This window comes from Cynara cardunculus (genome assembly GCF_001531365.2).
Source record: "Cynara cardunculus var. scolymus isolate 2C chromosome LG 7, CcrdV1, whole genome shotgun sequence".
NCBI lineage: Eukaryota > Viridiplantae > Streptophyta > Magnoliopsida > Asterales > Asteraceae > Cynara > Cynara cardunculus.
Genome location: NC_037534.1, coordinates 2,178,070 through 2,204,471, shown reverse-complemented (window position 1 = coordinate 2,204,471; position 26,402 = coordinate 2,178,070). Strand labels below are relative to the sequence as shown.

Genomic DNA, 26,402 nt, shown 5'->3' with positions numbered 1-26,402 from the left:
TGTTTGTTTACTTCTTAATAGTTTCATTAAAGACAACATCTGAATCGTTAAGAAGTGAATCTTGTTTGGCAAAAAAAAAAAATTTGTCTCTTAATTGTTCTAAAACTCTTTGAATGATTTTGTATTATGGATCTCCCTTAACCATTAAGAGCCCTAATTTCATTATACACAATTACCAAACAATTATATTTCATTTTACGCTATATCATGAGAACCTTTTAATCATTCTAACCACTTAATCATTCTACATCAAATCATTCAACAATCGTCAAAAAAATTTCATGTCTATGCCCAACGAGATAAGTTAGAATTTCAAACGTGATAAATTGAGAACGATAAGTACGAGAACTCGTGGGTGAGACCCACAATCCGCATTCATGTTCTTTCTTTTCCCCGCCCCCTCGTCTCTCTCTCTCTCTCTCTCTCTCTCTCTTCAACAAACAAGCAGATGATCTCCCACAAAAATAGAACCCATAAAACTACTCTCTTTGAAGACGTTACTTCTACGATCCCTTTCGTCAACTAGGGTTTTTCATTCCCTCAATTAAACTCCATTTATGTTTTCTTTAGCTTTGTTGTTAAGCTAGTCGGAGAAAAGTACTAATCGAAACGGAAAAAGGTATGCCGTAAGTTAATCGATTGTTCAGTTTCATCTTCTTTAGCCATTCTCTTTTTTCTTTTCGTTTTTGAGATTAAATGCATTGGGAGAGAGACAGAGAGAAGGAGAGAGATCATCTGACTTGTTCTGTTTTCTATTAATTGTTGTTTCTGCTTGTTACCTTAGTTGGTGCTCTTGATGAGGAGTTTTTGATCTTCTTCTCATGATGATTGTAAAGGATTTGTTGTGTTTTTGATCGAATTTCTTCATTGGAGTTCGAATTAGACCATGTGATTTCAAATTTTCGAGAAGATTTGAGGTATAATCGGTTACGTGTGTTATTAGAACAATTTGAATGCTCATCGCTATAATCCAATTTTTTTTCTGTTTTTGTGCATCGATCGCTATTTGTTTGATTATAGTTAGAAGTTGATGAATTGCAGGTTGATAGAAATTATAGAATTCCTGTTGCTTTTGTTTATGAATCATGATTCAATTTTTGTTCAGATCTAACTATGATTTGTTCTATTTAGTTGATTACATTCATAAACACATCAATTACACTCATATGATCTAATGCATTATGCATACGTTTTGTCATAATTAGATCCTTTTCAGTCAAAAGGTTGATTGTTTCCTTTATACGTACACATTGTAAAGTTTTTTTTACTATTTGCTAAAAACACAATCCTTTGTAAAAAGGTTATTCATAAAAGACCCCGGAGATCATATCGAACGGGTGTAATTTTTGCCCGTAATCCGTTTGGCAATTCCCAAGTGTTTGATTTGAATGATTTTGGGTTCTTTTCATAAGTTTTAATGCTTTCTTATATTCATCAAACTAAATTACCCTTCATTGGATCATCAGAATAACCACAGAGCGTTTGTTTTATTTCAGGTAAAAAGTTTCTAATACGTTCTACGTTTGTTTTAATGAATACCCCAACTGAAGAAAAGCAGAGAAGGAAGTCGATAGGTACTCCAGGTTCTTCGAATGGTGGTTTGAATCTTGGCGGAGGCAAAACCAGAAGGTACTCGATTGGTGTAGCAAGTTCTCAGAAGGGTGTTGGAGAAGAAGGTAATGTTGTCCCTAATTATCTCAGAGCTTCGACTGGTTCTTGTCATGATTTCTGTAAATACGGTAAGAAACACGAACACTCTAAATCGGCAATTCCTATAACGTTCAAAAGAACAACGATCGTCAGTAAAGAGAAATTTACAAAGACTGTAGTTCCAATAGAAAGAAACAAGACAAAAATGGTGGCAAAACTCGAGCCTTCTACAGATTCCATAATTCGGACGCCTTTTGAACCCCATGATGTTTCTTTACGATCCAAGAAAGCACAAGTTTCAAAACGGATTTCGTCAACAAATAGAAAAGCAACAGAAAGTGAGCTTAAAATGCCTGTGAACCCTTCTTCATCTGTCAATGATGCTTCAGCATCAGCAGGGACGAACAGCAGGATTAAAAAGAAAGACATCAGAGCTGTAAAAAAGACGGGAGTGGCACCTACAACTACAATGGCTGCTACCCTAAAGAGGATTGTTGTCAAAACTACCCCAATTGAATCACAGTCTTCTAAACGTTCCTTCGATAGGGCTGCAAGTTTGAAGGCAATAAAAGACAAGAACCTTAAGCAGGTGTCTCCTTTAAAGGATCAAAACAGGATGCAAAAAAACGAGCTCAAGAAACTGATCACCGACAATGTTCAGACAAAAAACTTGCACGGTGGTGATGCAGAATCCGAGGCCAAACCTCAGACCATGGAGTTTGAATTTATTTGTTCAACTATTGAAACTATTCAGTCTCCCCCACCTCCATCAATGGAGTTGATTTCAGACAAAAATGTTATAGAAGAAGAGTCGATGATCGTGCATCCAGTCTACGAAAGCTCTCAACTTTTTCCAGATAAAGAACTTCTAGAAGAGTCGTTAATTGTACCACCTGGCTTCGAAAGCTCCCAATCTTCTTCAGACAGAGAATTGTTAGAAGGGTCATCGATCAAACCTACGATCTCTGAAAGATCTCAGTCTTCTTATGAGGAAGGGGTTCTAGAAGAAGATTTTGAATATACTGATGGTGAAGAAGTTGAATCTTTTTGTGAGGAAGAGTTTGAAGGCACCGATGATGAGGAAGTTTTTCCCTCTGGAAATAATGATGAACCGGAAACTTTAGGGACGCAGACCAAGATCCCAAGAAAGGGCAGAATGGTAAATTCTGAAGACAAAGATGAGGAGGGTGTGAAGTTAAGATTCAGAAGGGGAACGGTTCTTGATCTTCAATCTGAGAATAATGGTCCTAGAAGGCTCAAATTCAAGAGGAGAGTCATTGAGGGTAATGAAGATGGTCAAACCATTGCCAGAAGAACTTATAAAAACAAAACTCTTGATCTTCAAGCCGAGATCAACGGTCCTAGAAGGCTCCCTTTCAGGAAAGGGAAAGTTATGGAGGGTCATGAGCATGACGGCAAACGTATTGCTAGAAGAACTTTTGAAAAGAAATATATTGAAGAAAAAGACGATTCTAACCATGGTCTCGAAAGTGTTGTTTTGAAGCATCAAGGTGAGCAGGGCAAAAAAGACGCTCAGGGGTTGTTCAATAACGTCATAGAAGAAACAGCAAGTAAACTCGTTGAAAGCCGAAAGAGTAAAGTGAAGGCATTGGTGGGTGCTTTTGAAACCGTAATCTCCCTCCAAGATTCCAAACCATCTTCTACGTAACAAATGGAAACTTTTCTTTCACAAGAACTCGGGTTTTGTAAAGAAACCGTAGATGAAGAGCCTGGTGTGCTTGTGATGGGAATAACTGAATCACTATCTGGGAGTTTTATGCAAATGAATAGGGATGATCTGAGGACGTCCGTGGGCTGCTGGTAATTGAGGTATGTGGCTGCTTTTGCTTTTGGTGTTACTTTCTTTTTTCGATCTCTTTTCGCTATCTTTTTTTGCAGTTTGACTTACGTACGAATAAATGAAGTGACAATCTTACTATCAGGTTTACTAATATGCAAACTTGTCCACATAGTTGAGTGCTTGTTTGATCTGTGTATGATTTGGTTTTCTTTTGAAATTGATCAAGTTTAGGGTTTGTGGAACAATGTTGACAATCTTACAGTAATATTATGTCTTTTTTTTTTTGTTAACTCTAATATGTTGTTCGTTGTTCTTCAAGGTCGTATTTTAACATGTTAAATATGAGATTTTGAACTGGACGCACGACAATTTTACATTTGTTTAGGGCCTTTTTGTCTGCTTGTTTGAAGGTCGCCGTTTTTGTGTGTGTAAATTAGGTTCAGATAATTAGATTATTAATTGTTTGGTTTTATCCTTTTTATGTGCTTAACATGTAATATAGCTTTGGTATCTCAGTTTATTAGGATGCGTTTGGTACAGTGGACAGACAGAACATAGATCATTGTTCCATGTTTGACATGACTTTTATGTAGACTGAAACAAACAAGAACATAGTGGAACATGTGTGTTTCACCCGCACCCCATGGAACAAGCCTGTATTTTATCGATATACTCTCAAAATAAAACTTAATTCTCAATACTGTCCAAAGCCGTCTTACCAAATGTTGAAAAATGGTTCTGTTATATCTTATACCAAACACACCCTTTAAGTTTGATCATGGTGGCTTTTTGTGAAGCCATTAATGCACAATTGAAAGACAACTTACCAGAACTCCCATAATCAGAACTTTGGACAAGTTTGTTTGACCATGGTGGTGACTCTTCTTTGTATGAGCCAATAATGCACAAATGAATGGTAATTTACCATAAAGCCCTTATATTTGACAACTTGAAACCTACAAAAGTTTCTTGAGTCAATTTAACCAATACCAATCTTGTGTTATTTCCTCTTATAATCGTAACAAATGTAAGATAAACAATTCTACCGGTTTTGTCTGTCTCGGTTTTGTCTAGTTCTATCCGGTCTTTATCATCTACAATTAGGGAGCGGTAAAAAATGACCTAATCCGTTAACCGAACCCAATCCAAAATTAGCAGGTTGGGTTGAGATTTTCAACTCAAATAAATAAATGAGTCAACCCGTCTAACCCATTTAAATAAATGGGTTGGGTTGAATTTTTTTGGCTTGTTCTCAACCCATTTAAAATATTGTATAATTTTATTTTATTCTTAATATTATATCTAGTATTCTAATTTTTAATTTTGTTTTATTCTTAATTAAAAATCCTACCGTCGTGAGATGAAACTCCAAATTCCAATCGCCTCCATTACCCTTAATCATCATGAAACCCTAAGAAAACCCTTTAGTCCATTACTCAATTATCGCTTCCAAAGTCCAATTCAACTTATTTTGAACAATATATTTGTTGTGGTTGTGTTTTATTCAAACTTAAACAATTTGTTTGTATTTGTAGTTGTGTTTTATTCAAAAAAAAATTAAATAGTCTAGTTCTTTTTTTATTTAAAATTAACAAGTTAGGTTAAGAAAATCATAAACATGTCAACTCATTTAGCTAACAGGTTGGGTTGGATTGGGTTGAAAAATCTCAACCCATTTAATAATTAAATGGGTTGGGTTGAGACTTTCAACATGTTTAATAAATGGGTTGAACCCGAACCCAACCCAACTTGACTCATTGCCACCCCTAATTGACATCTCCAAAGTTCTTTCAACATTCACCCCTTTTTCATCAGTTTTAATAAGCTTATCACATTTTAAATGATAGTGTATATATGGAAAACTGTGGAAAAATGAAAAACTAAAGAACATTTAATAACTATTCATTTGTATGGTATGTACATGCGCATACAAGTAATTAGAGATGTTTTCAAAGTGTGTATGTATGTGTGCATGTTATAGAAACTAGGGGACATCTTCGATTACTTGTATACAAATATGCATACCGTACAAATGAATGGTTAGTAGGGTATGTTTTTCATTTTCATTTTGTAGCTTTCATAGACCGGGCCCTGTATTTTATATCTATATCTATTACATCATGTAATAAAGGGATTGGCAAAACAATAAATCAAGAAGCCAAATAAAATTTTCTTTGTATCAAATGGCTAAGATCGATTATCACATACACATACAGTCATGAGTTCGTTATTGCATGAATTGAATGGTTCAGCAAAATGTATAATGTTGTTACGCGTTTATTGCACAAGATTACTGCATTGTGATACAAACCACGATCTGTTAAAAAAAAATGCAACTGTTTAAAAAAATTTGAACACAGTAATCTTCATGCTCGAGTGTTAATAGCCGATTGTCATATACAATCAACTAATCTATTCCAAAGTTTGGGTTGAGATTTCACCATTAAACCCGAGCTTGCAAACAAGGGCACCAATAGTTTCTGCTAGGATTTGTATCGTTCGTTATTATTTAAGTACGATGCATAATACCATCCATGAAGGACAAAACGCAACCTCTTCAGAAAAGAAGATACAAATAAAGGAACGACAAATAATGAACGTCCTCGATCATTGATTTTTAATTGTCATAATCAAATTCTTTTAACGTTCTAACCATATACGGACGGCCTCGAAGACCTAAACCATGCACCCCTTATCATCTCACCCGAGAGTGTCATATGTGGAGCTGTAAAAGAAATACGTCAAGAGATTAAAGTAGCATTTCGCTTGCTGGTTGACATTGAGTGTTAGTGAGATATATGTTCATGGACAGATACTTCATGTGAAGAAGCGATGCTCACATTCCAAAAAATAGGGTTTCGTTTATATGAATGAGATGATCTGTAAAAATCTTGTAAATTAACAAGACAAAAGTATCGATACAATGTACAATACAAGGAAAACACATAACTAGTAATAAATGTGTGCATATGGGCCTAGCCCCAATATTTGTTTATGTCGGTTCTAAAAAGCTCGGTTAAAAACCGTGATGCTCAGCTGCTGAGTGATGTTCTTTTAAAAAAAAAAAACTATTCAAACAAAAAAAATGTAAATATTAAAAGAGAAAAAAAAACGTCATGCTAGTCTCAGCTATTGAGTGAGTCAGTTGTCAAAGGAGTGGAATGGTTTGTCCAGACACAAAACGGGTATTGGGTTCGATTTCAACCCCTTGCTAGCTTCAGCTGTCGAGTGATGTTCTTTTACATTGGTGTATTTGGAGGCGAGTTCCGTATGAGATCAATTAAGATTGTCGGTAATCAACTTTTTATCCAAATTAAAGAGGAAAAACACCCAACACGAGTCAAAACCGACCTTAATCGAGATGTGACCGGTCTATAATCTAATGGCAGTGACCTAACTTAAATCACGTACTATAACGTGAAAAATGTCATCATCGGGTGCACAATTTCGGTTCATAGTAAAAGTATATATTAAATCAACTATTATTAGTTTTTTTTTTGAGGAATATTTATATATTTTAAAAATCAATAAATTTTAATAAAAAATAAGAAAATCAGTTAATATAGTCATTTTCAGATGTTGGTTTCATCTCTTAGTCAATTCTTTCCTAAAATCATCAAAATGTCACTAGATTCGAAAAGTGGCAGGTCTGCAATTTATGGAGGGCTTAAAGTGTAAAAAAAGTTTTTGGTCCGTAAATACATGTACCAAATCTGAAAATTCGTCCCAATACCACGACAAATTGCGGATCTAGACTTGCGGACCTATATCAATTTTAGAGATTTGGTTCTGCAATTGCGGACCTAGTTTAAGAATTTCTTTGTTTACACTTTAACCCCTCCACAAATTACAAACCTATCACTTATGGATCTAATGACATTTTAATGATTTTAAAAGAGAAATTACTAAGAGGATGTTTGACAGTTATTGAATGGTTGAGTGTAGAATGATTAAGTGGTCAAAATGATTAAAAAACTCTCATGATATAGTGAAAAATGAAATATAATTGTTTGATAATTGTTTACAATAAAATTAGAACGCTAAATGGTTAAGAAAGCCCAAAATACAAAATCATTCAAAAGGTTTTAAAATCATTAAGAAATAAACTTTTTTTAACAAATAAAATTCAATTTTTAACAATTCAGATATTATCTTTTAATTAAATTTTTAAGAAGTAACCAAATAACCCCTACAAAACCACCTAAAAAATGTGATGGATAAAAGATTAATATTAAAGAAAATGCCAACTGTAGGCTGCCAATTGCATTCCACAAATCAAGTCTTACCTGGTGACTTGGATGGGTTTCCATACATCAAGACAACCCAATAACAACCCTCCACGTATTACTGGGGCCCACTTCACCGATAGACTTTGTCATCATTGTCACATTAAAATAACCGGCATGTCATTTTATCACTTTCTTTAATAATACTTTGAGTAAACTTCAATTTTGGTCCTTAAAGTTTAGTGACAAGTTTAAAAGTAAGACCTAAACTTTAATAAATTTAAAAATCAGCTTTTTGGTTTTTTATTTTATCTAAAAGTGATCATAGGTCGTTAATTTTGTTTATTCCATTAAAATAAGGGTTATTTCAATCTTTTCATCAAAATTCTTTTTAAAAATAACATAATATATAATTCTATATTTTGGGGTTTATTTTGTTATAAAATTTATCTTTCAATCTAAATTTTGTAAAAGGTTATTTGTTTACCTCTTAATAGTTCCATTAAGATGCATGAGTTGTTTGTTTATCTCTTAATAGTTCCATTAAGAGGCATGAGTTGTTTGTTTATCTCTTAATAGTTCCATTAAAAGGCAACATTTGAATCGTTAAAAGGTGAATTTTGTTTGAAATTTTTTTTTGTCTCTTAATGGTTCTAAAACCCCCTGGATGATTTTGTATCATGTATCTCCCTTAACCATTAAGAGCCTAATTTCATTGTACACAATTACCGAACAATTATATTTCATTTTGCACTATATCATGAGAGTCTCTTAATCATTTTGATCACTTAATCATTCTGCACCAAATCATTCAACAATTGCCAAACAGTCCCGCAGTCTTTGAATTATTAAGAGGTAAATCTTGTTTGGTTAAAAAAAAAAAGTCGGTCCTTAATGGTTCTAAAATCCTTTAAGTGATAATGCATCATGGACCCCTCTTAACCATTCAGTGCCCTAATTTCATTATACACAATTATCACATAATTATATTTTATTTTGCACTATATCATAAAAGTCTCTCAATTATTCTGACCACTTAATCATTCTGTACCAAATCATTCAACAACTATCAAACAACCCCTTATTTTATAAATATAGAGAATAAAATTTCATGTTAATTTTTAAAAACAAAATTAAAGATTTCAGTAAAAAAACTGAACACAGAGTTAACGGTCAGGGACCACTTTTAGAGCAAAGTTAGAACTACAAAGATAACTTGTAGACTTATCAATATTTAGGTCCCACTTTTTAACTTTTCATTAAACCTTAAGGACCAAAATTGAAGTTTACTTTCATACACTCGACTTTTTTTTTTCTTCATCCAATCAGATATGCAACTCCGAAGAACCCTTTCCCCCATTCGTCACTCCCAAATTTCATAATTTTCTGTGACGCCAACAAACCCTAAAAAAAGGTAAGTATTTTTGACTCTTTTGCATCAGAAGTTCGATTCATGCATGTTTTGGATGTGTAGATTTAGTGGGTTCTTCAATTTCTTGTTTGATTTTGGTTCTTATGGAATATGTTTAGCAACCCTAATTTATGGGCTGTATTTCTTTGATTTCTTCATCGCAGGTGGTTAATTTTGTTGGGGTTATCCGAAAAGGGTGTTGCATATGAGCTGAGGTGAGGAACATGGCAAGTATTTAACTTCGATCTTGTGCAGTTACTTTTTAATTTCGTGTTTATTTGTTTGGTTTCGAGTTGGGATTGTTTTTAATTTTGAAATTAAATGCGCATTTCGTGGTGTTCTTGGAAGATTTGTGTAAAATTGTTGTTATGGTTTAACTTAGGGTTTTAAGCATTAATTTTTAGTGGCAAAGTGTAATTATATTTGAAGTTCTAAACTGTTTGGATCTTTGGCTCTTCTGTTGATCCAATGTTTTAAATGCCATCTACATGTGTAAGCAATTTGGGGGAAGTTGACTGTATTTATTAAGAGTCCCTTCTTTTGCAAAACACCACATACCATATAAACCAATCTCAACCATCCATCTAGTCTAATTCCATAAATATTTCGATTGTTTCCTGATCTAAAATGTTGATGATGATAAATGAAATATGATAATCTTCCTTAAATATCTGGATCATAATAAATGAAACCGTATCATTTCCATGAATATATCAATTGATTGATTTGTATGGTTCGTATTAGTTAGGTGGTTTGCGGGGGACTTCATTTATCAGTTGTGATGAGTAATGACGGTGCTCTCGTTCTGCGTTTGGGTTTGATTTATTTATTTAACTTCAAGTATAAACAAGGAAACAAAATGGAAAACTGAAGTTTTGAAACAATTTTATGTAGTAGTGTTGTTTAGGTCGGGAGAGGAGGGGATTTCACATCTATTATGCCATTTGAAAGTTAGATTTTAGTTGTTTGATGGTATTTAACGTTTCCAAGTTCTTGGAAACGAATTTTCTGCAACCCATGTTACAAAGGTGGATTCTTTGTCCAACGTAGGGTGGGTTTGATACGTTGGACGGGATGGAACAACATAGAACAAAAACTTGTCCCACGTTCGGCGTTCGGTGTGACGTTAGACTAGGATAGGACATAACATGACCCGAGTGGGACAAAATGCGTTTTTTTGTCCCAAAATAGGTGGAACAAAAGAAGGTGAGACAAGATTGGTAAATTACTAAGCTACCCATGTCAAATTAAAACCTCAAAACCTTCCAGAATGCTTTCACCCACTTACCTCGCTCTCGTCTTTCTATTCATGTCCAGTCATGTCCGCATACCAAATGCACCCTACATGATCGTCATCCACCCCCCCCCCCAGAGCAACAAAAGCATAATCTTGTGCATGGAAACTAGTTCATCCTAATATGTTATTAATAATTTTGGATAACTTAGCAAGAAGCCGAGACTCACTCTATTTACCTTCTCAAGAGATTCAAAAACCTCTATATGAATGCTATCGAGCCCTAAGGATTTACCTTATTTCATCTTTTGTAGAGATTCCTTCTCCTCCTACACTTCGGTTTTTCAAAGTTCTATTAGTATCATCAAGAGTTATCAATTCTCGCAACATTTATCTCACTATTTTGTTTAAGGACTATCAAAAGTTTATCTAACCTCATCTATTTATAAGGTAAACAATTCCTAACCTTGATGCATGTTATCTAACATACTAACATGGTCCTCAATATTCCGTCTCATCATCGTAGCCAAATTGTATACATCATTTTCTCCCCTCTATGCTTGCTAGTTTTTTGTGGTTCCGTTTGTTATGGGATAGGATGGGACATGATAGAACAAAAATTTGTTGTCCCACATTTCATGACATTAGACTTGGACAGTTGGGCCTTCATGGAACAAAAAAAAATACAACAATAGGTGGAAAATAATTAGGGAGACGAGACAAAATTGGTGAATTACTAAACTACCCATGCCAAAGTTACTCCAGCCGTCCCAAAACAATTGTCCAAATTTCTATTATAGTTTGTCCCAAAATAAGTGTCCCCTTTTTGAAAAGTAAATGCCTACTTTCCAATTCTACCCTTGACTATGAGATGGAGACATTTACTACTACCCCTATTATTAAGGGTAAACTTGTCATTTACTTAATTAAAAAGTGTACTAATTATACATTTCTAAAACTGTGTGCCTTTTTCATTGTGGACATTTTTTTTAAGGAGGGAGTATTGTTTGTTAACCTCTACATATACATAACTTATATTCATATTAAACTTATTACTTATGGAACTTCTACTATTCACATGTGCAGACAATGATCATAACCAAACAGTACCGGTGCATACACTCTGCTAGCTGTGTATGCACAAAAGGGCATTTAAGTGAAGATGTTATCTTCCTACTTCTTCAACATTTGAACTGGAATCCCAAAATAATCGCGATACTTTCTTGTGTATGCAAATGGTTCGATGATCTTGTGAAAAGAGTTCTCTGGAAGGAGTTTTGTCGAACACGAGCCCCAAAAATGATGCATGATCTTCAATCTAGTGGCAGCCACAGTGTCGACGGAAACTGGAGTGCACTCGGGAAGCTTCTTATATATTGTTCAGGATGCAAAAAGGATGGGTTGTTTAATAAAATTCACATTCCTGGCCACTTTGCTTATAGAACTCGGTTCTCCAGGACTTCTGGCAAAAGCTTTCTTCTGCCAAATTGTAGAACCGATGTTCTGTATGTATCAGACCCGTGTGAGCATTTGGACCAAGGAGAAGAAGGGGATGTGGGTTTCTTTCGAGGGGTATTTAAGTCATTTGCTACATCAAAAGTGCGTAAGATGCTTATCAGAAGGGGTGCAAAGTTCCACCCCACGGAGTTTTGCCCGTATTGCAAGCAGAAGCTGTGGAGCATGTTACAAGCTAAGATGATCCCGCAAAGTGCCAGCTGTAGGTTGGGTGCGTATGAAGATTGCATCGAGTATTATGTATGCCTGAATGGACATGTTCTTGGCGTTTGTACCCTCTTGCCATTGTCTGATTCAGAAGAGGTGTCTGAATTGGATTGATCTGACATCCTAACGGTTCATTCAGGTAAGCATTTGCTAAATTGCTAGAAAGTTTGCATAATCACAAAATTAACCATGCTAAATGTAAACTTATATGGATAGAGGAAAATTCAAATGAGAACCTAAAATATTTGAGAACCTAGCAACTAATTAAAAAAACCAAACCAAACCAACAAACCCCGTATATCTCACCCAGAGGTGGGGTATGGGAGAGTTGGGATGTACATAGATATGACCTCTACCTTAAAGAGTACCCAAGAATCAACTATTTAATGTATTATTCATGATGAATAACCCTGAATAATCATGAAAATTATTCGTCATGAACATTATTCATCATGAATATCATGTATTTTCATTATGAATATCTATCACGACATTCATGATGAATAAAACATGAATGGTTGGTTATTCGGTTCTCAAAATATTTATGGTTCTCATTTGAACCTGCCCGTATATGGATAATGTAGCAAGGATGATTTTGTTTATATTTAAGCATTTTTGTTTCTTACTTCTTACAGCCTCTCCTTTCACTTCAAAGTTTATTTAAATACATCGTGGCTTGTTTTATCTATTAACTTTCTTCAAAATCTAACTGAATAATACCAACGATCCAGATCTGTTTTGATTTTATGCTATTTCCTTTTTCGACTTTTAGCACCAACATATGGTAGATTGCTAATGAATTCTTTAGGGCATGTAATTTATGATCTACTTTATGGAAAAATATTCCGGTTTTGTATTTTTTTCAGTTAATTTTCAACATGTCTTTTTAGGCCACTTATACACTGTTATCTAGCTTATCAACTAGTTCTTTTACCTTGCATGACCGACTACTTTATCTTATCAGCTAGTTTGCTAAACATAGCCTTAGGGTGTGTTTGTTAGCAGTTTAATGAGCTTAATAGTGCTTAAAGCTTCTTCAGTCAGCTATATATGACGGTTTGGTAGTGACTTAATGATATAAAAAGTTGCTTATTCACTAAGTTTCTAGAGCCTTCTTTATGCAGAAAGCCAATTTTTTTTCCAACCTTCACCCTCCTAATTAAAAAGACACTCCTTCCATCTATGAAAAACCCACCCAAACAAAAATCTTCCCAATATACACATAGACAATTTTATCCATATAGGACTTAATGAGAAATCAACCAAACAACCCCTTAGTAGGATTTGTGTTGGAGTCTCTAACTAATACTCTTTTATGGTGTCGGGTTTTATGCAATCGGGTGGGGGACAACCGCTTTACTCCTTACAGTAGAGGTCAGGTCTGCGTACATCTCACCCCATACCCTACATTCGAGTGGGATTTACTGGCCTGTTTGGTTTGGTGCTTAAATCTTTTTATATATTTAGTTCAAGATTGTTCTTTTTTTCTTTTTTTTTTCATACGGTTGCGTGTTTCTTGGTCAGGTATTTGATTGTGGACTACCTGTTTGGTAAGGATCATAAGATGGCATTGCATTGCATGCAATCGGCTGTGTTTTTTTCAACTTGTTATTCAGTCCAAGCCGCGATCGTTTATTGTTATATGTTGTTTGTAGCAATACAACTGTTTTCTCGAACTTATGGTAGTAGATGGATCCGAAAAGATGTTGGTATAAAAAGGTTGATGATGGCTGTGTGCTCCGGTGTACATGATGTTTTATATTTATGTGTATTTTTGGAAGCGAATGCAGATTCAATGTGTAACGCGGTTATACGCTCACTCTCTCTCTCACTCTCGCTCGGGGTAGTACAACAGATGAATTGCTTTCGACTCTATATACCTGCACACACTGGTCGTTACCATATTTTTTCAACCTTAGATATGGAATAATATTTGACTAGGGACAGTTGGAATACATTATTTTAAGGCGGGGACATGTATATATATTCCTGATGGTCGTGTTTGTTTTATTTGGTATGCAAATGGGACGTTACAAGACTGGATTGGGCGAAGGTGAGGTTGGAGGGTGAAAGATTTGTTTTACATCTTAGCGTTTTAATTTGACATGGGTAGTTCAGTAATTTACCTATTCCGATGCACCACCTGTGAGAACAAAGTTTACCAAACAAGAATCTTGCTTTATGAAAATGTTAGCTTAGGCATTAAGCCAAATGGTTGGTGACCGGCTTAATGAAACGTTGGTCTAAAAGTTACTTGTACCAAGAAAAATTCCTTTCGAGATCGTTTAACTTTTCGGTTAACCGTTGAACACTTTGTTAAGAGTATCAGATTGGCTAGACCCGAATTGGGTACTTTTTTTTTCTCTCGATATATGTTTCAACTTGTATTCTCTATTCAATGGCTTTTTAAGAGAGTAGTTTAATGGGAGGAAAGAAAATAAAAGAATTTATAACAATTAAAATTATTTATAAAATTACATATTTACCCGTCAATTACATTCCACTACAAAATTTTCAGACTTTTCTTATGCTCACATGATAAAGTAAGTTACACCTACCTGGTATGTGTTTAGTAAACAGTCTTTAAATTTAGTAATTATATGAATGATATGATTCAGAGCCAAGTCTTAAATCATGTATGGTATATAAAAAAGGACATGATGAGACAAAAGTGACTATCACTGCCCACCACCATCACCACCGATGTCGATCGCCACAATCCACCATCTTCACTTCCTTCACAACCACCATCACCTACCAATCACCAATACCACTACAACCATTGTCGTTGCAACAATTTTTCCGTGTCTTCGTTAATTGATAAAGATCTTCTAAACTAAATAAAACGTAATTTTTTCTTTGTTCAAATCAGGTTTTTTAAACTACCATCAATTACATCATAATTTTCGTTCAAATTTGGTGCTATTATATATATAAGGAGAGAGAGAGTGCGGAGGTTTACTTTACAAATCACGTTATTTGTACAAACCGTACAAACCTCATTCAACCAATCGTAATTTTTCATTTTGTTCATCTTTTTGTAATTTATGAGAGGTTGATTAATCATTTTTATAGTGCAGGGTGTTAATCATGGATATTATCATCTTCATTAATATAATTTTAGAGAAATACATGAAACAGTTTCATTAAGATTTCATTAAGTATTACATGAAATAATTTCATAATCATATATGAAACAACTTCATCAAAAAAAAATATTATATGTAACAATTTTACAATATTAAACAATTTCATGAAAAAATTTCATAAGATTAAACAATGAAATCGACGGATGAAGATGATTTGCACGATTTGTACAAATTGGGTGGTTTGCATTTGATCACTCCTCCCCCCCCCTCTCTCTCTCTCTCTCTATATATATATATATATATATATATATATATATATATATATGTTTCTATGTATAAAAAAAAAATTATGTAAAATGTTTATAAATTAAATTATCTAATTACTTGTGTTAATTATAATTATTACATTACTATATAAAATCATCAAATAGCTTTCTGGGGTAATTTGTCTAATTCTGTCATGTCCAGTCCTAGTCGTACCAAACACCAGACAGACATTTGTTCTGTCAAGACTCAAGTCCTACTCTCTAGTTGCCTTGTGCGGTTCTATCATATCCAGTCATGTCCAATCATGTCTGCATATCAAATACTACCAAATCAAAACAAGCCATACATCACTTGTATTGGAAAATTCCTGAGTAAATTACATTTTGTCTTTCTATTTTTATTATTATTTTCATCTTTATGGTTTATAATTTATTTTTATTTTGGTTCTTATAGTTTAACGTTTATCGTTGTTTTCGTTCCTATAGTTTAAAACTAATTGTTGTTTTTATTCGTCATACTTAAATGTAGGAGTTGTCTTAACGGTTTGTTTACCAAACACTTATAAGAACAAGTGTTATCAAGTCAAATTATCTTATCAGATGAATATGCCAACGGTTAATAATCTTACCTGCTAAGAGCGAAGACAAAGACCAAAAATATTACCCAGTAAATGACGGCGACGACTCTTATTACGGTTAGCGCTTACCGGGTAAATTGTAGCATATGATACAATTTTATTAGACTAAGGGGCTGTTTGGCAATTGCTAAATGGTTTTGTGCAGAATCATTAAGTGGTTAGAATGATTAAGAGACTCTCATTATGATAATACAAAATGAAATATAATTGTTTACAATGAAATTATGGCTCCTAATGGTTAAGGGAGGCCTATGATACAAAATCATTCAGAGGGTTTTAGAACCATTAAGAGACAAACTTTTTTTTTGCCAAACAAGATTCACCTCWTRACGATTTAGAGATTGTCTCTTAATGGAACTATTAAAAGGTAAACAAACAACCCTTAAAATTTTACTCGATAAGTAAATAACAATGTTGAATTTTATCAAATAAATACTTATCTGGATAAACATTTGATAAATGGTACACTGGGAACAAAAATACGTGAACGAAAATCTTAATTTTAAAATTATAGGGTTGAAATCCGTAATGTGTAACAAAACCACATGGATGAAATTCTTAAAAGCATCTGAATCATTCAGAGTCAAGTCAAACGGGTCATAACTACATTCGGAACACACCCCTCTTCTTACTCTCTTCAGCTATTCCAAACACCGCGGTCTCTTTCTGTCTATCGTCTCTCCTGTCTAAGAGATCTGCAGGTATCTGAAAGTTTGAATCTTGATTATGTTATTGTGTTTCTTGACAGTGTTTGTTGCTGTTTCTAGTGTAGTATGTAGGTCTTATGATGTTAATACAGTAGGATGGTGTGTTTGATTTCTTCAATTTAATTACTGGTACTTTTCGTTCTTCTACCTCTTGTTTAAATTTATTTGATCCCACTACCTTTGTTTGTTCGATTTTTCCAACTTCATGCGTTAAATTTCTTCGTTTTTTTTTTTTTTTTGCGAACACCAAGTGTTCGATGAAAGTTTCCAATGAGAAAAAGTGAAGTTAGAAACTTCTGTGGTTTTCAGTGTTTACCCCTATTTGTACCATCAGTTTGGAATTTGTGTGTATGATATTGCTTCAGACAGTGTGAAGCAATAGAGGTATCATATTGTGTTCTTTGTTACAACTATTTGGTCTACAACATATTTTTATGTCAATGTGAAAAGCCAATAGAGGTGTTACACTAGTTAATGCATCACACAACGGTTGAGCACATATTGACGCAAGTGTTGATCTTATTCCAGTTTGGTTAGGGTATTACCAACATGTATGTTAAGTATATTACACATCTGCTGATTTAATTTCATATAGGATAAAAAAATCCACACACCCATATCACAATAAATAAGGAACTTTCAGGGATGAACGTTTCCAACTGTTCCAGGTGCTCTGTCATCCATCAAGTTAATCAAACTGTTGGGATAATAAACCGCGGTTCAAATACAAATTAAGACAGGTTGAATTTCCAGTATTATATGGATTAAACTACCAACAAGAAGAAAAAAAGTTATTTTACATGCTTTTTACTCCTTTATATTAGTAGTGGTCCATCCATGCAAAGTGGAGATGGTTTCTTTAGTGATTTTGCTTTGTATGTTTCACACCCATCATGAAACTTCCATTCAAGTTAAGAAGTATGTGTAAGCGATCACGTATTTTCTATTGTCGACACGATAGAATGTTCATTAGAGGGGAGATATCTTTCTTGAACATAGGAGTGATCTTCATGTCATAAGGGGGAAAACAAAGAAAATGCTACACGGAGAATGGAAGGTTATATGGGATCTTCTATTACACCATTAGGCTGTAAGTGATATTGAAGGAAAATAAAATGCAACCTTCCGGACGAACACCCATTCTCCAAACATCATCTTGAAGTAATGTGCAAACATGATCCTTGAACCTAATAATTACACTGATAAAGAACGAGTTTGATGGTGATTTTGTGGTTGTAGTAGATTATCGACTTAATCCTTTTGGCAGTTTCAAACTTTCAATACATTGGCCCACAATTATTATGTTTGAAATAACAAACAATAATCGTTCCCTAGCTTCTTCTTTTCTGCCTCTATGTACCTTTGATAATTTTCTTTCAAATTATTTGATTATACATATATGTTATATGCACTTGATGAATTATCTGTATTTAGTATTAAACCTCTTAAATCAAGTCTACTCCAATTGTGTATGATTTCTAACTTGAAATTTGTAGTTAGGAAACATGCACAAGTGTAAAGAGAAGGAATGCTGGGAAATCATTCACATCCCAGATAAATCACCCTTCCCTCCCCACCAACAACCCACCGGTAACTCCTTCAACCTCTATTTTTTAGCGTGTGTATTGTCCGTCATTTGATGAATTTGATTATATTGTGCAGTCAAAGTTTATGCTGCTGTCATTGATCCTAAGCTCACCAACACTCTTGTCAGGTATGTGCACACTCTCTAATACCTTCTTTGTTCGACTTTCATTATTGATTGTTAACCAAATTTTGAGATCAATTGAAACTTCTGCTGTTCAGGAAGTTAAATCAGATTTTGCCACTAGAAAATCTACGTCATGTCAAACGGGTGCGAAAGCAATGCCTTGATGGAGGTTTTGTTCTACCCTCTCATAAAAATAGATCCACTAGGCATATTTGATGCATGCATAGCATATATATAATCTTCGGCAAGCACCTTATTTGTTATTATTTGATACTTTGGAAGCATATCTTGTGGTGTATAAACTTCATTGAAAATACAAGCCCACTTTAGAATTTTCGTTACGAAAGATAAGAACAGTCATTTTGATCTTAAATTTTATTATTTGATCACTAAAGTCAAATTGTGAGCTTTTCTTTCTTATATTTTTGTATCCCTATCATAACAGCTCACGGCTTTATGTAAGTAGGAGAGTTACTTTGTATGTAGCTACTCAACGATTATGAAACTACTGGTTTCAAGAGGGTATGGTAAATGTCAGATATCTTCATTTGTGGTGGTTTTTTATTTTGAAAAGAGGTAAAACGACAAAGTTGCTTGTCATATAAAAAATTAGCATTGATAGCATATAACTTAACAATAGTTTATATGATATTTAATACGTATACATGCCATTAAAGCATATCTAACCATTTGATTAGTTAACGGCCAACATCTAAATTTAAAAGGAATGTAACTTAATTGATTCAACTTCACAAACACTTCACAGTTAACATGCCTTCGGTTTGCACATATATATATATATAGAGAGAGAGAGGGGCGGGGGGAGGTTCAGGGGAAAACCCCAAAAAAAATGAAACCGAGGAACATCCTAGTAACCATTCATCTATATGATATGCACATGTGCATACAAGTAATTGAAGTTGTTTCTTGGTTTTTATGCACGTGTGCATGTTATGCACATGTACATACCGGAACAATTACTTGTATAGTTGTATTCACATGTGCATACCGTGTAGATGAATGGTTACCAGGGTGTTCCTCAGTTTTCCATTTTTTGCGGTTTTATACTTGAACCTGACCCTATACACACACACAGAGATATATATATATATATATATGTGTGTGTGTGTGTGTGTGTATGTATATTGTTATTGTTATATATGCTGTATCTCATGTTTCATTTTTCAACAGGATCCACTCGTTTATCGGTGATCTTATGTTTAGCTGGTGAAAATGATAGCCAATCGGATATCACACCTCAAGAGGTGGTCGAGCTAATAGATTCCTATCAGTTGGAAACTTTCATTACAAAAGTAGGTTGTTTTATTTATGTAGTCAGTTTCTATACTATTGGTCGATCAAAGATGTATTTTGCTGTAGTGGAAGGTCAGTTATTGACTTATTTTTTTCTGCTAACGTCAGGTATGCAGATATGCTCCAGTATCAAAAGAAGAATGGGAAGAACAGTGCAAGATATGGCCAACTTCTTATCATCCACCAACCTAGTATTTAACCTTAACTCACCCGCTGTTTATCTATTCATGTCCCATGTTCCCTTTTCATCACTTGTTCCACTACATCATATCTAAATGATTCACTTGTATGCTAGATTAAGGCACAATGTGCAAAGTTGGAAGCTTTGTTTCAAATAAGTCACTTGGTACATTCCAATCCTTAAGTTTTGGGGGGAAATTTTCGCCAAAATAATTGTAGTCTTGCACGAAGGTACAAAGTGCAATAAATATAATAACATAAAAATCTTAGCAATTAGGTTAACATAATAACAACCACACATTTTGATATTACAGAGAGCAGAAAACTAAGCCATGTTGTTGTAGTTATAGGCCCCAAATATTCAAAGACCTCAACATAAACGAAGCCTTATACGTTAAATAAAAACTATTGATGATCAAAATAAGTGTAACACGTAACATCGTTCCGTTTCATATACTTTAGCTAACTAAAAATAAAAAAATAAAATAAAATGGTGGTTGTGGGTTCTCTGATCTTTAATTCACCTCAGCTGCATTTTTTAGCATTTCCTGCAAGAATACAAAAAATAGTAACTGAAAATTTACAACTCAACAAAGATAAAGGCTCTTAACAATTTGCAGGAACGGATACAAGTAAGTTTGACCAATAAAAGTAAATATATGTTTCGTAATGTCTGATACATGGCTAAATTTATAGGATGCTGCATATACACAAAGTACATCACACACATTTGTTTCATGTCACTATAGTACCACTGCTTATGCAAAAGGTACATGGCACCCAGATGATGGGTGGTTCAAGGGATGTTCGCGGTGAAGTTTGGTACGGTTTTGGGCCAAACTGCACTGCATATGTGGCTTGAGAATTTTTCCAAACCGCAAACCACACCGCATAAATCTCAAACCGCAAAAAACCGCACAGCAAAATGAGGTGTGGTGCGATGCGGTGTGGGCGGTTTGGATGAACACCCCTATGGGGTGGTCACATGATCATAAGTTGGAACAAGAACATGTATACAAGGTTTGGATTGATGAATAGTAAAACTAGGGATTGTACCACATAAAAAAACACACTGTAATTTCCAAAACATCAACTAGTATTCAAATACCATTAAATCGACATCACAAACTCAAACTCAAACTCAAAATCAGCAGGAATCTTTGGTTAGAAAAGAGGGACCAAGGATCCAGGCTCTTAACTCACCACCTAATCTAGTAACCACAAGAGGTGACATGCACTCCAAGATTGAGTTCTTGTTAGCAGCTAGAATCAAGGCCTAGTTTACAATTATGTTAGTAGAATATGAAGTTTATAAAATTAGAGTTGTAAGATGACTATATATATATATATATATATATATAGGGTCAGGTTCAGGGGAAAACCGCAAAAAAATGAAAAATTGAGGAACACTCTGGCAACCTTTCATCTAGATGGTATGCACAAGTACATACAAGTAATTTGTAAGCAATTTGTCTGGTATGCACATGTGCATAACATGCACTCTCGCATAAAAACCAAAAACAACTTCAATTACTTGTATGCACATGTGCATATCGTTCAGATGAATGCTTATGAGGGTGTTCCTCCGTTTTTCATATTTTTGGCAGTTTTCCTTTGAACCTTCCTCTATATATGGGTTGGGTTCCAGTGAGAAGGAGAGTTAAGGTGAGAAGCGTAACTGTGTAAGAAGAGATCTCCACCCACGGATGCACATTAGGATGAGATACACCGTCCCCATATCAAGCACGATTCATGGGTGGGTTTGAGATTAAAGGTGATCAAGGCTCCAGATTACTTCTTACGCTTCTCACCTTAACTCTCCTTCTCACATGATCCTTCACCCTATATATATGTATGTATGTATATGTGTGTGTATATATATATATATATATATATATATATATATATGGGAAGTTATTGGAAAGAAAATCCACATTCATGTCCTGTTTCATAAATCCGATTCTTTGACAGCAGCTGTAAACTAATATTTTGGACAAGCAACATTTCATTAAATTAAGAAGAATATAGAACAAGTACCAGAACTAACATTCATGAATCACATAATCCTGTCCTGACTTCTATTTGGATGTGTGGTTCAAACTGTAGCAACATCAGTGGCATTACTGGGTTTTCGGAGGAAGAATCACACTCCGTTTGCACCTTCATGAAGCTAGCACTTGAATTGGCAAAATGCAAAGGCCAGGTAAATTTTCGGTTTATATCCCAATTCTCAAGTATTTTTCTAGGTTTCTACCGTCTTATTAGGTTATTACTACACAATCAAGACTCAAGAGTCACTTAGCCTTATCCACCACTTGAATTACTCTCCGTCCGTCTCAAAATAAGTGTCCACATTTCTATTTTTGTTTGTCCCAAAATAAATGTTCACTTCCAAAAGTAAGTGTCTATCTTCCAATTCTACCCTTATGTTTATAAGATTTAGAAATTCATTACTCTTATCTATTATTAAGGGTAGTTCACTAAAAAGTGTAGTAACTACATTTCTAATATCATGTCTTTCATTGTGGAAATTTATTTTGGGACGGGGGAGTACCCTTTTAGGGGAGATTTAGAATTTACAATTATTTTCAACTTTTGTGTTAATCGTGAAAGTTCATAAATATCCTCTCTGCAGATGGTGAATGCTGCTGTTATCGTTGATCCTTCAACCAACCAGGTGATCGCCAGAGCATGTGATCAGGTCCACTCTTGCAGCTGTTCCATAAATCATGAAGTCACTACTTCCACGTCATTTGCGTATAGAACTCAAAATCATGATAATATGCTTTTGAATTCTTCAGCTACAGAACCCAAGTTGTTATATCACGGGGGTTCTTGTTTAAATCCGTGGCAATGGTCCAATCAGAGCTCATGTGGTAGCTCTTGTTCGTGGCATCCGTTAAGGCATGCTGCTGTTGTTGCTATTGAACATTCTGCCGCCAGAGATAGACGTCTTTTTCCTTGCAGTGGACTTGCTGCAGATGATCTTGATGAAACAGATCATTTGCGGGCTGATTTAACGTGTCCGTCTTCAAAGAAACAAAAGACCAAATCTATGCAAGTAAGATCATTGCTTCTTGTTTTTGTTGTCTCCTAGGATTGTATGCCACTGTTTTCTAATGACGGTGGTTATTGCCAGCATCTTAAGTAAGCGTAATATAGAATTGTCTGATTAAATGATATACATATATGTGTGTGTGTGTGGCAGGTACCCGGGAACCGTCCACAGCCCAACACGTGGCATATTCATCAGGAATATGGACGTGTTATTCATCATGAATGTCGCAACATATTGATCATGAATTTATCATGAATGTCGCAACATATTCATCATGAATTTGGATTCATGATGAATTACACTTCCATATTCATCATGAATTTGGATTCATGATGAATTACACTTCCATATTCATCATGAATGTGTTATTCATGATGAATATTCATCCCGAAGAGGGACATGTGGTGCACTGTGGACAATTCCGAGGTTCCTAATCAATTTTGGGTTCCTAACGGAACTTCCCTTGTGTATACATATATATATATATATATATATACACACACACATATATATATATATATATACACACACACATATATATATATATATACACACACACATATATATATATATATATATACACATATATATATATACATATATAACCATAAATTTTTTGAGAACATGGGAACCAACTATTTCATGTGTATCCATGATGAATAACCCCGAATAATCATGAATATCGTGCATTTTCATAATTCATGATATCATTCATATTTATCATGAATATCATATATTTTCATTATGAATATTTTCCACCGTGAAATCTATCAGGACATTCATCATGAATAAAGCATGAATAGCTGCTTCCCAAGTTCTCAAAATATTTAGGGCTCTCATGTGTGTGTGCACATATTTATACACATATGTATAGGTTGATATAGGCATAATAGGAGATCAGGATAGACAGATGTTTGGGTATTTATTTCCATTGGAAGAGTGGGCAAGGATTCAGATGGGAAATGGGGCAAAGCCCCCATCCCAAAAGAAAAAGCCGCTAGAGGTGAAATACCCAAAACACCCTTATACGTTCAATAGGTTCTATACTTGTGGCTGTGTTATCCATAAGAAAGATATAACTTGCCATAGAATCGCCCTTAAAATGGAAATGTTTATGATTTTGTTTGATTACATGTAAATAAATATTGTAAAGTTTCTCATGGGTTATTATGAAATGTGATTACAACGTTCTTAGGTAAAGGACGACGACGAGCTCAACTCTCACTCGAATGGCTGCCATCCCGAGTTAGCCCGACCATATCTATGTACCGGTTATGACATCTATCTTGTTTGGGAACCGTGTGCAATGTAAGTTCTTTAACTCGGATTTGTGTCGCCCACTTCCAAATTTTGTGTTTACTTATTTGCTCATACCCCTTAGATAATGAAATATTGTGGAACAAATCGACACCAAACCAAACGTGCCCAATATATCCCGCCCGGATGTGGGCCCTGTGGGTAGGATGTATGCAAACCTGACATTTACCCAAATGAGTAGAGCGGGTGTTTCCGTGAAGACCCTTGTTTGTGCAAAGTCTGGGAGAAAAAAAGGAGACCATACGGAACTTTTTTAGTCCTGTGTATGTTTTTCGTTACTCTATGATGGAAATTGGACTTTTTTCCTGACGTTCTTCCATGGCAGGTGCGCGATGGCACTCGTTCATCAAAGAGTTAAGCGCATTTTCTACGGTTTCCCCAATCCAACTGCTGGTGCACTTGGAAGTGTTCATAGATTACAAGGGGAGAAAAGCTTAAATCACCATTATGCTGTATTCAAAGTTATGTTGCCTGAAGAAATACACCTTGATGAAGGTAAATCACTAGTTTTAAGAAGTCTTTGATAAGTCGTAAAACCGAACACGCCATCAAATGTACCGAGAGCTGGGGCGGATTCAGTATTAGCGTAGCGGGTGTCGGTGCCCCGCTCTATTGTTCTGACGCAATGGAAAAAGTTTTAGGGGGCGTGCACCCACTTTAATCCGATGTGTGTTTCATTAAGTTAACAAAAATTTGCTTTGCATTTCGTAGTATAGGTTACAAGTTCGAACCTTTTTTATCAGCAAAAAACTATTTATATGTCAGTTTTAGTTAGTCCGTACGTTTTCTGATTAATATTGTTTTATTTTGTATTATGTTAAGGGCAAATTGCATGAAAAAGTAACGGTTATTTAACTTGATTCCTATATTGGGTAACATACTTTCAAAACTTTCATTTTGATACCTAAAAATGTAAAGTTTTAAACATTTAAGTACCTCGGGTAACCGGTTGAAGCATTAACCAGTTATCGTGCTGATGCGGTATCTAATTCAGTATTATTTGCTGTGTGATGTGGATTTTTTTTAATCTAAAATTAGTCTTCAACCGGTTACCTGGATACTTACATGTTTAAAACTTTACATCTTAGGTACCAAAATGGAAGTTTTGAAAGTACGTTACTTTTTCATGCAATTTGCCCTTATGTTAGTTATATTGTACCCTGCTTGAAAGTGTATTTCTGGATCCGTCTTTGCATTGGATGCCCGTTGTCTCTTCGACTTTGTGAGAACCATCAAATCCGATCGTTCTTATGCGATCACATATTAAAAGACACAAACACATGTATAAGAATAAAAATATCGAGGTTTTTGAGCAATATGTATATAGACGTATAATCATATACAAATCAATTTTCATGTATTGTTTCACATATGAAATAAATGAAAATGCAGTGTTTATATAATATTGTTCATGTGCGAAACATTCAAAAAATTATATATTAAAATCAAACAAAGTAGTGCTTGTTATCATACAGACAAATAGATAGTAGGTAAAGCTTCAAGTTTTGTCCTCTTATTATCTTTTCATTAATTGATTCATATTTTGGGTAATATACTTTTAGAATTTTTATTTTTATACATAAGATGTAAAGTTTTAAACATTTTTGTTGATATATATTAATTTATTGTATGAGTTAATTAATTTGGAGGAAGAAAACATCGTAATTTCGTAAACCCATTGTTACCAGCCTATATTTATTTACTAGAAAGGTATTTGTGTAATGCAGCGAGATACATTTTCATTTTAGTGTTTCGTTTTATTTTTTGTCTATATTGATATAATACGGTTTATGTGGTTTTGAGAAAGATATTGTTTTTACTTTTGAATAAAAGTAAATTTGAAATTTTAATAAAAATTTTGAAAAATATATCGATATTAATATCAAATTATTATTTAAAAGTTCTCGTTTTCTTTTTACAGTTTTTTAAGTTCAATTTATTATTATAATTTAATTTAAGTCTAATAGCAAAGTAATTTATTTTTAATTTAACAATATAAATTTTATAAAGATAATGGTTCTGTTAGAACTCAATTGATTATCTTAATTATATTTTAGATTTTTTATATTTAAAATGAA

At 34.3% G+C, this 26,402-nt stretch overlaps 3 protein-coding genes across 6 annotated transcripts; all 3 read left to right on the top strand.

Annotated features, from left to right (window-relative positions):
- Window positions 1–514: 514 nt before the first annotated feature.
- LOC112515767 lies at window positions 515–3,717 on the top strand. Its single transcript, XM_025122693.1, has 2 exons — window positions 515–619; window positions 1,497–3,717. Exon 2 carries the CDS (start codon window positions 1,532–1,534, stop codon window positions 3,317–3,319), a length of 1,788 nt encoding a protein of 595 aa, XP_024978461.1. The 5' UTR covers window positions 515–619; window positions 1,497–1,531; the 3' UTR covers window positions 3,320–3,717.
- A 5,291-nt stretch (window positions 3,718–9,008) lies between these two features.
- LOC112515489 (EID1-like F-box protein 2) lies at window positions 9,009–13,863 on the top strand. 3 transcript variants are annotated; one of them, XM_025122340.1, is made up of 4 exons: window positions 9,009–9,088; window positions 9,251–9,303; window positions 11,409–12,183; window positions 13,569–13,863. In XM_025122340.1, the coding sequence occupies exon 3, from the start codon at window positions 11,412–11,414 to the stop codon at window positions 12,156–12,158; it is 747 nt and encodes a 248-aa protein (XP_024978108.1). In that variant the 5' UTR covers window positions 9,009–9,088; window positions 9,251–9,303; window positions 11,409–11,411; the 3' UTR covers window positions 12,159–12,183; window positions 13,569–13,863. The 3 variants fall into 3 exon arrangements, with proteins under 3 accessions (XP_024978108.1, XP_024978107.1, XP_024978109.1); XM_025122339.1 differs by having other exon boundaries at window positions 9,026–9,091; window positions 9,253–9,315; XM_025122341.1 differs by having other exon boundaries at window positions 9,028–9,091; window positions 9,253–9,303.
- A 2,803-nt stretch (window positions 13,864–16,666) lies between these two features.
- On the top strand, window positions 16,667–25,088 carry LOC112515090 (tRNA-specific adenosine deaminase TAD3). Of its 2 annotated transcripts, none has more exons than XM_025121743.1 (10): window positions 16,667–16,738; window positions 18,241–18,334; window positions 18,407–18,458; window positions 18,551–18,624; window positions 19,647–19,768; window positions 19,878–19,960; window positions 22,056–22,152; window positions 22,585–23,010; window positions 24,203–24,315; window positions 24,650–25,088. In XM_025121743.1, exons 2-10 carry the CDS (start codon window positions 18,250–18,252, stop codon window positions 24,846–24,848), a joined length of 1,251 nt encoding a protein of 416 aa, XP_024977511.1. In that variant the 5' UTR covers window positions 16,667–16,738; window positions 18,241–18,249; the 3' UTR covers window positions 24,849–25,088. The 2 variants fall into 2 exon arrangements, with proteins under 2 accessions (XP_024977511.1, XP_024977512.1); XM_025121744.1 differs by having other exon boundaries at window positions 16,694–16,738; window positions 18,245–18,334.
- The last annotated feature ends 1,314 nt before the right edge of the window (window positions 25,089–26,402 follow it).

Coding starts and splice junctions, on each gene's coding strand:
- LOC112515767 (XM_025122693.1), top strand. CDS start 1,532: ATGAATACCCCAACTGAAGAAAAGCAGAGAAGGAAGTCGATAGGTACT.
- LOC112515090 (XM_025121743.1), top strand. CDS start 18,250: ATGCACAAGTGTAAAGAGAAGGAATGCTGGGAAATCATTCACATCCCA. Junction 18,459..18,550: donor CTCACCAACACTCTTGTCAG/GTATGTGCACAC, acceptor TCTGCTGTTCAG/GAAGTTAAATCAGATTTTGC. Junction 19,769..19,877: donor TGGAAACTTTCATTACAAAA/GTAGGTTGTTTT, acceptor TGCTAACGTCAG/GTATGCAGATATGCTCCAGT.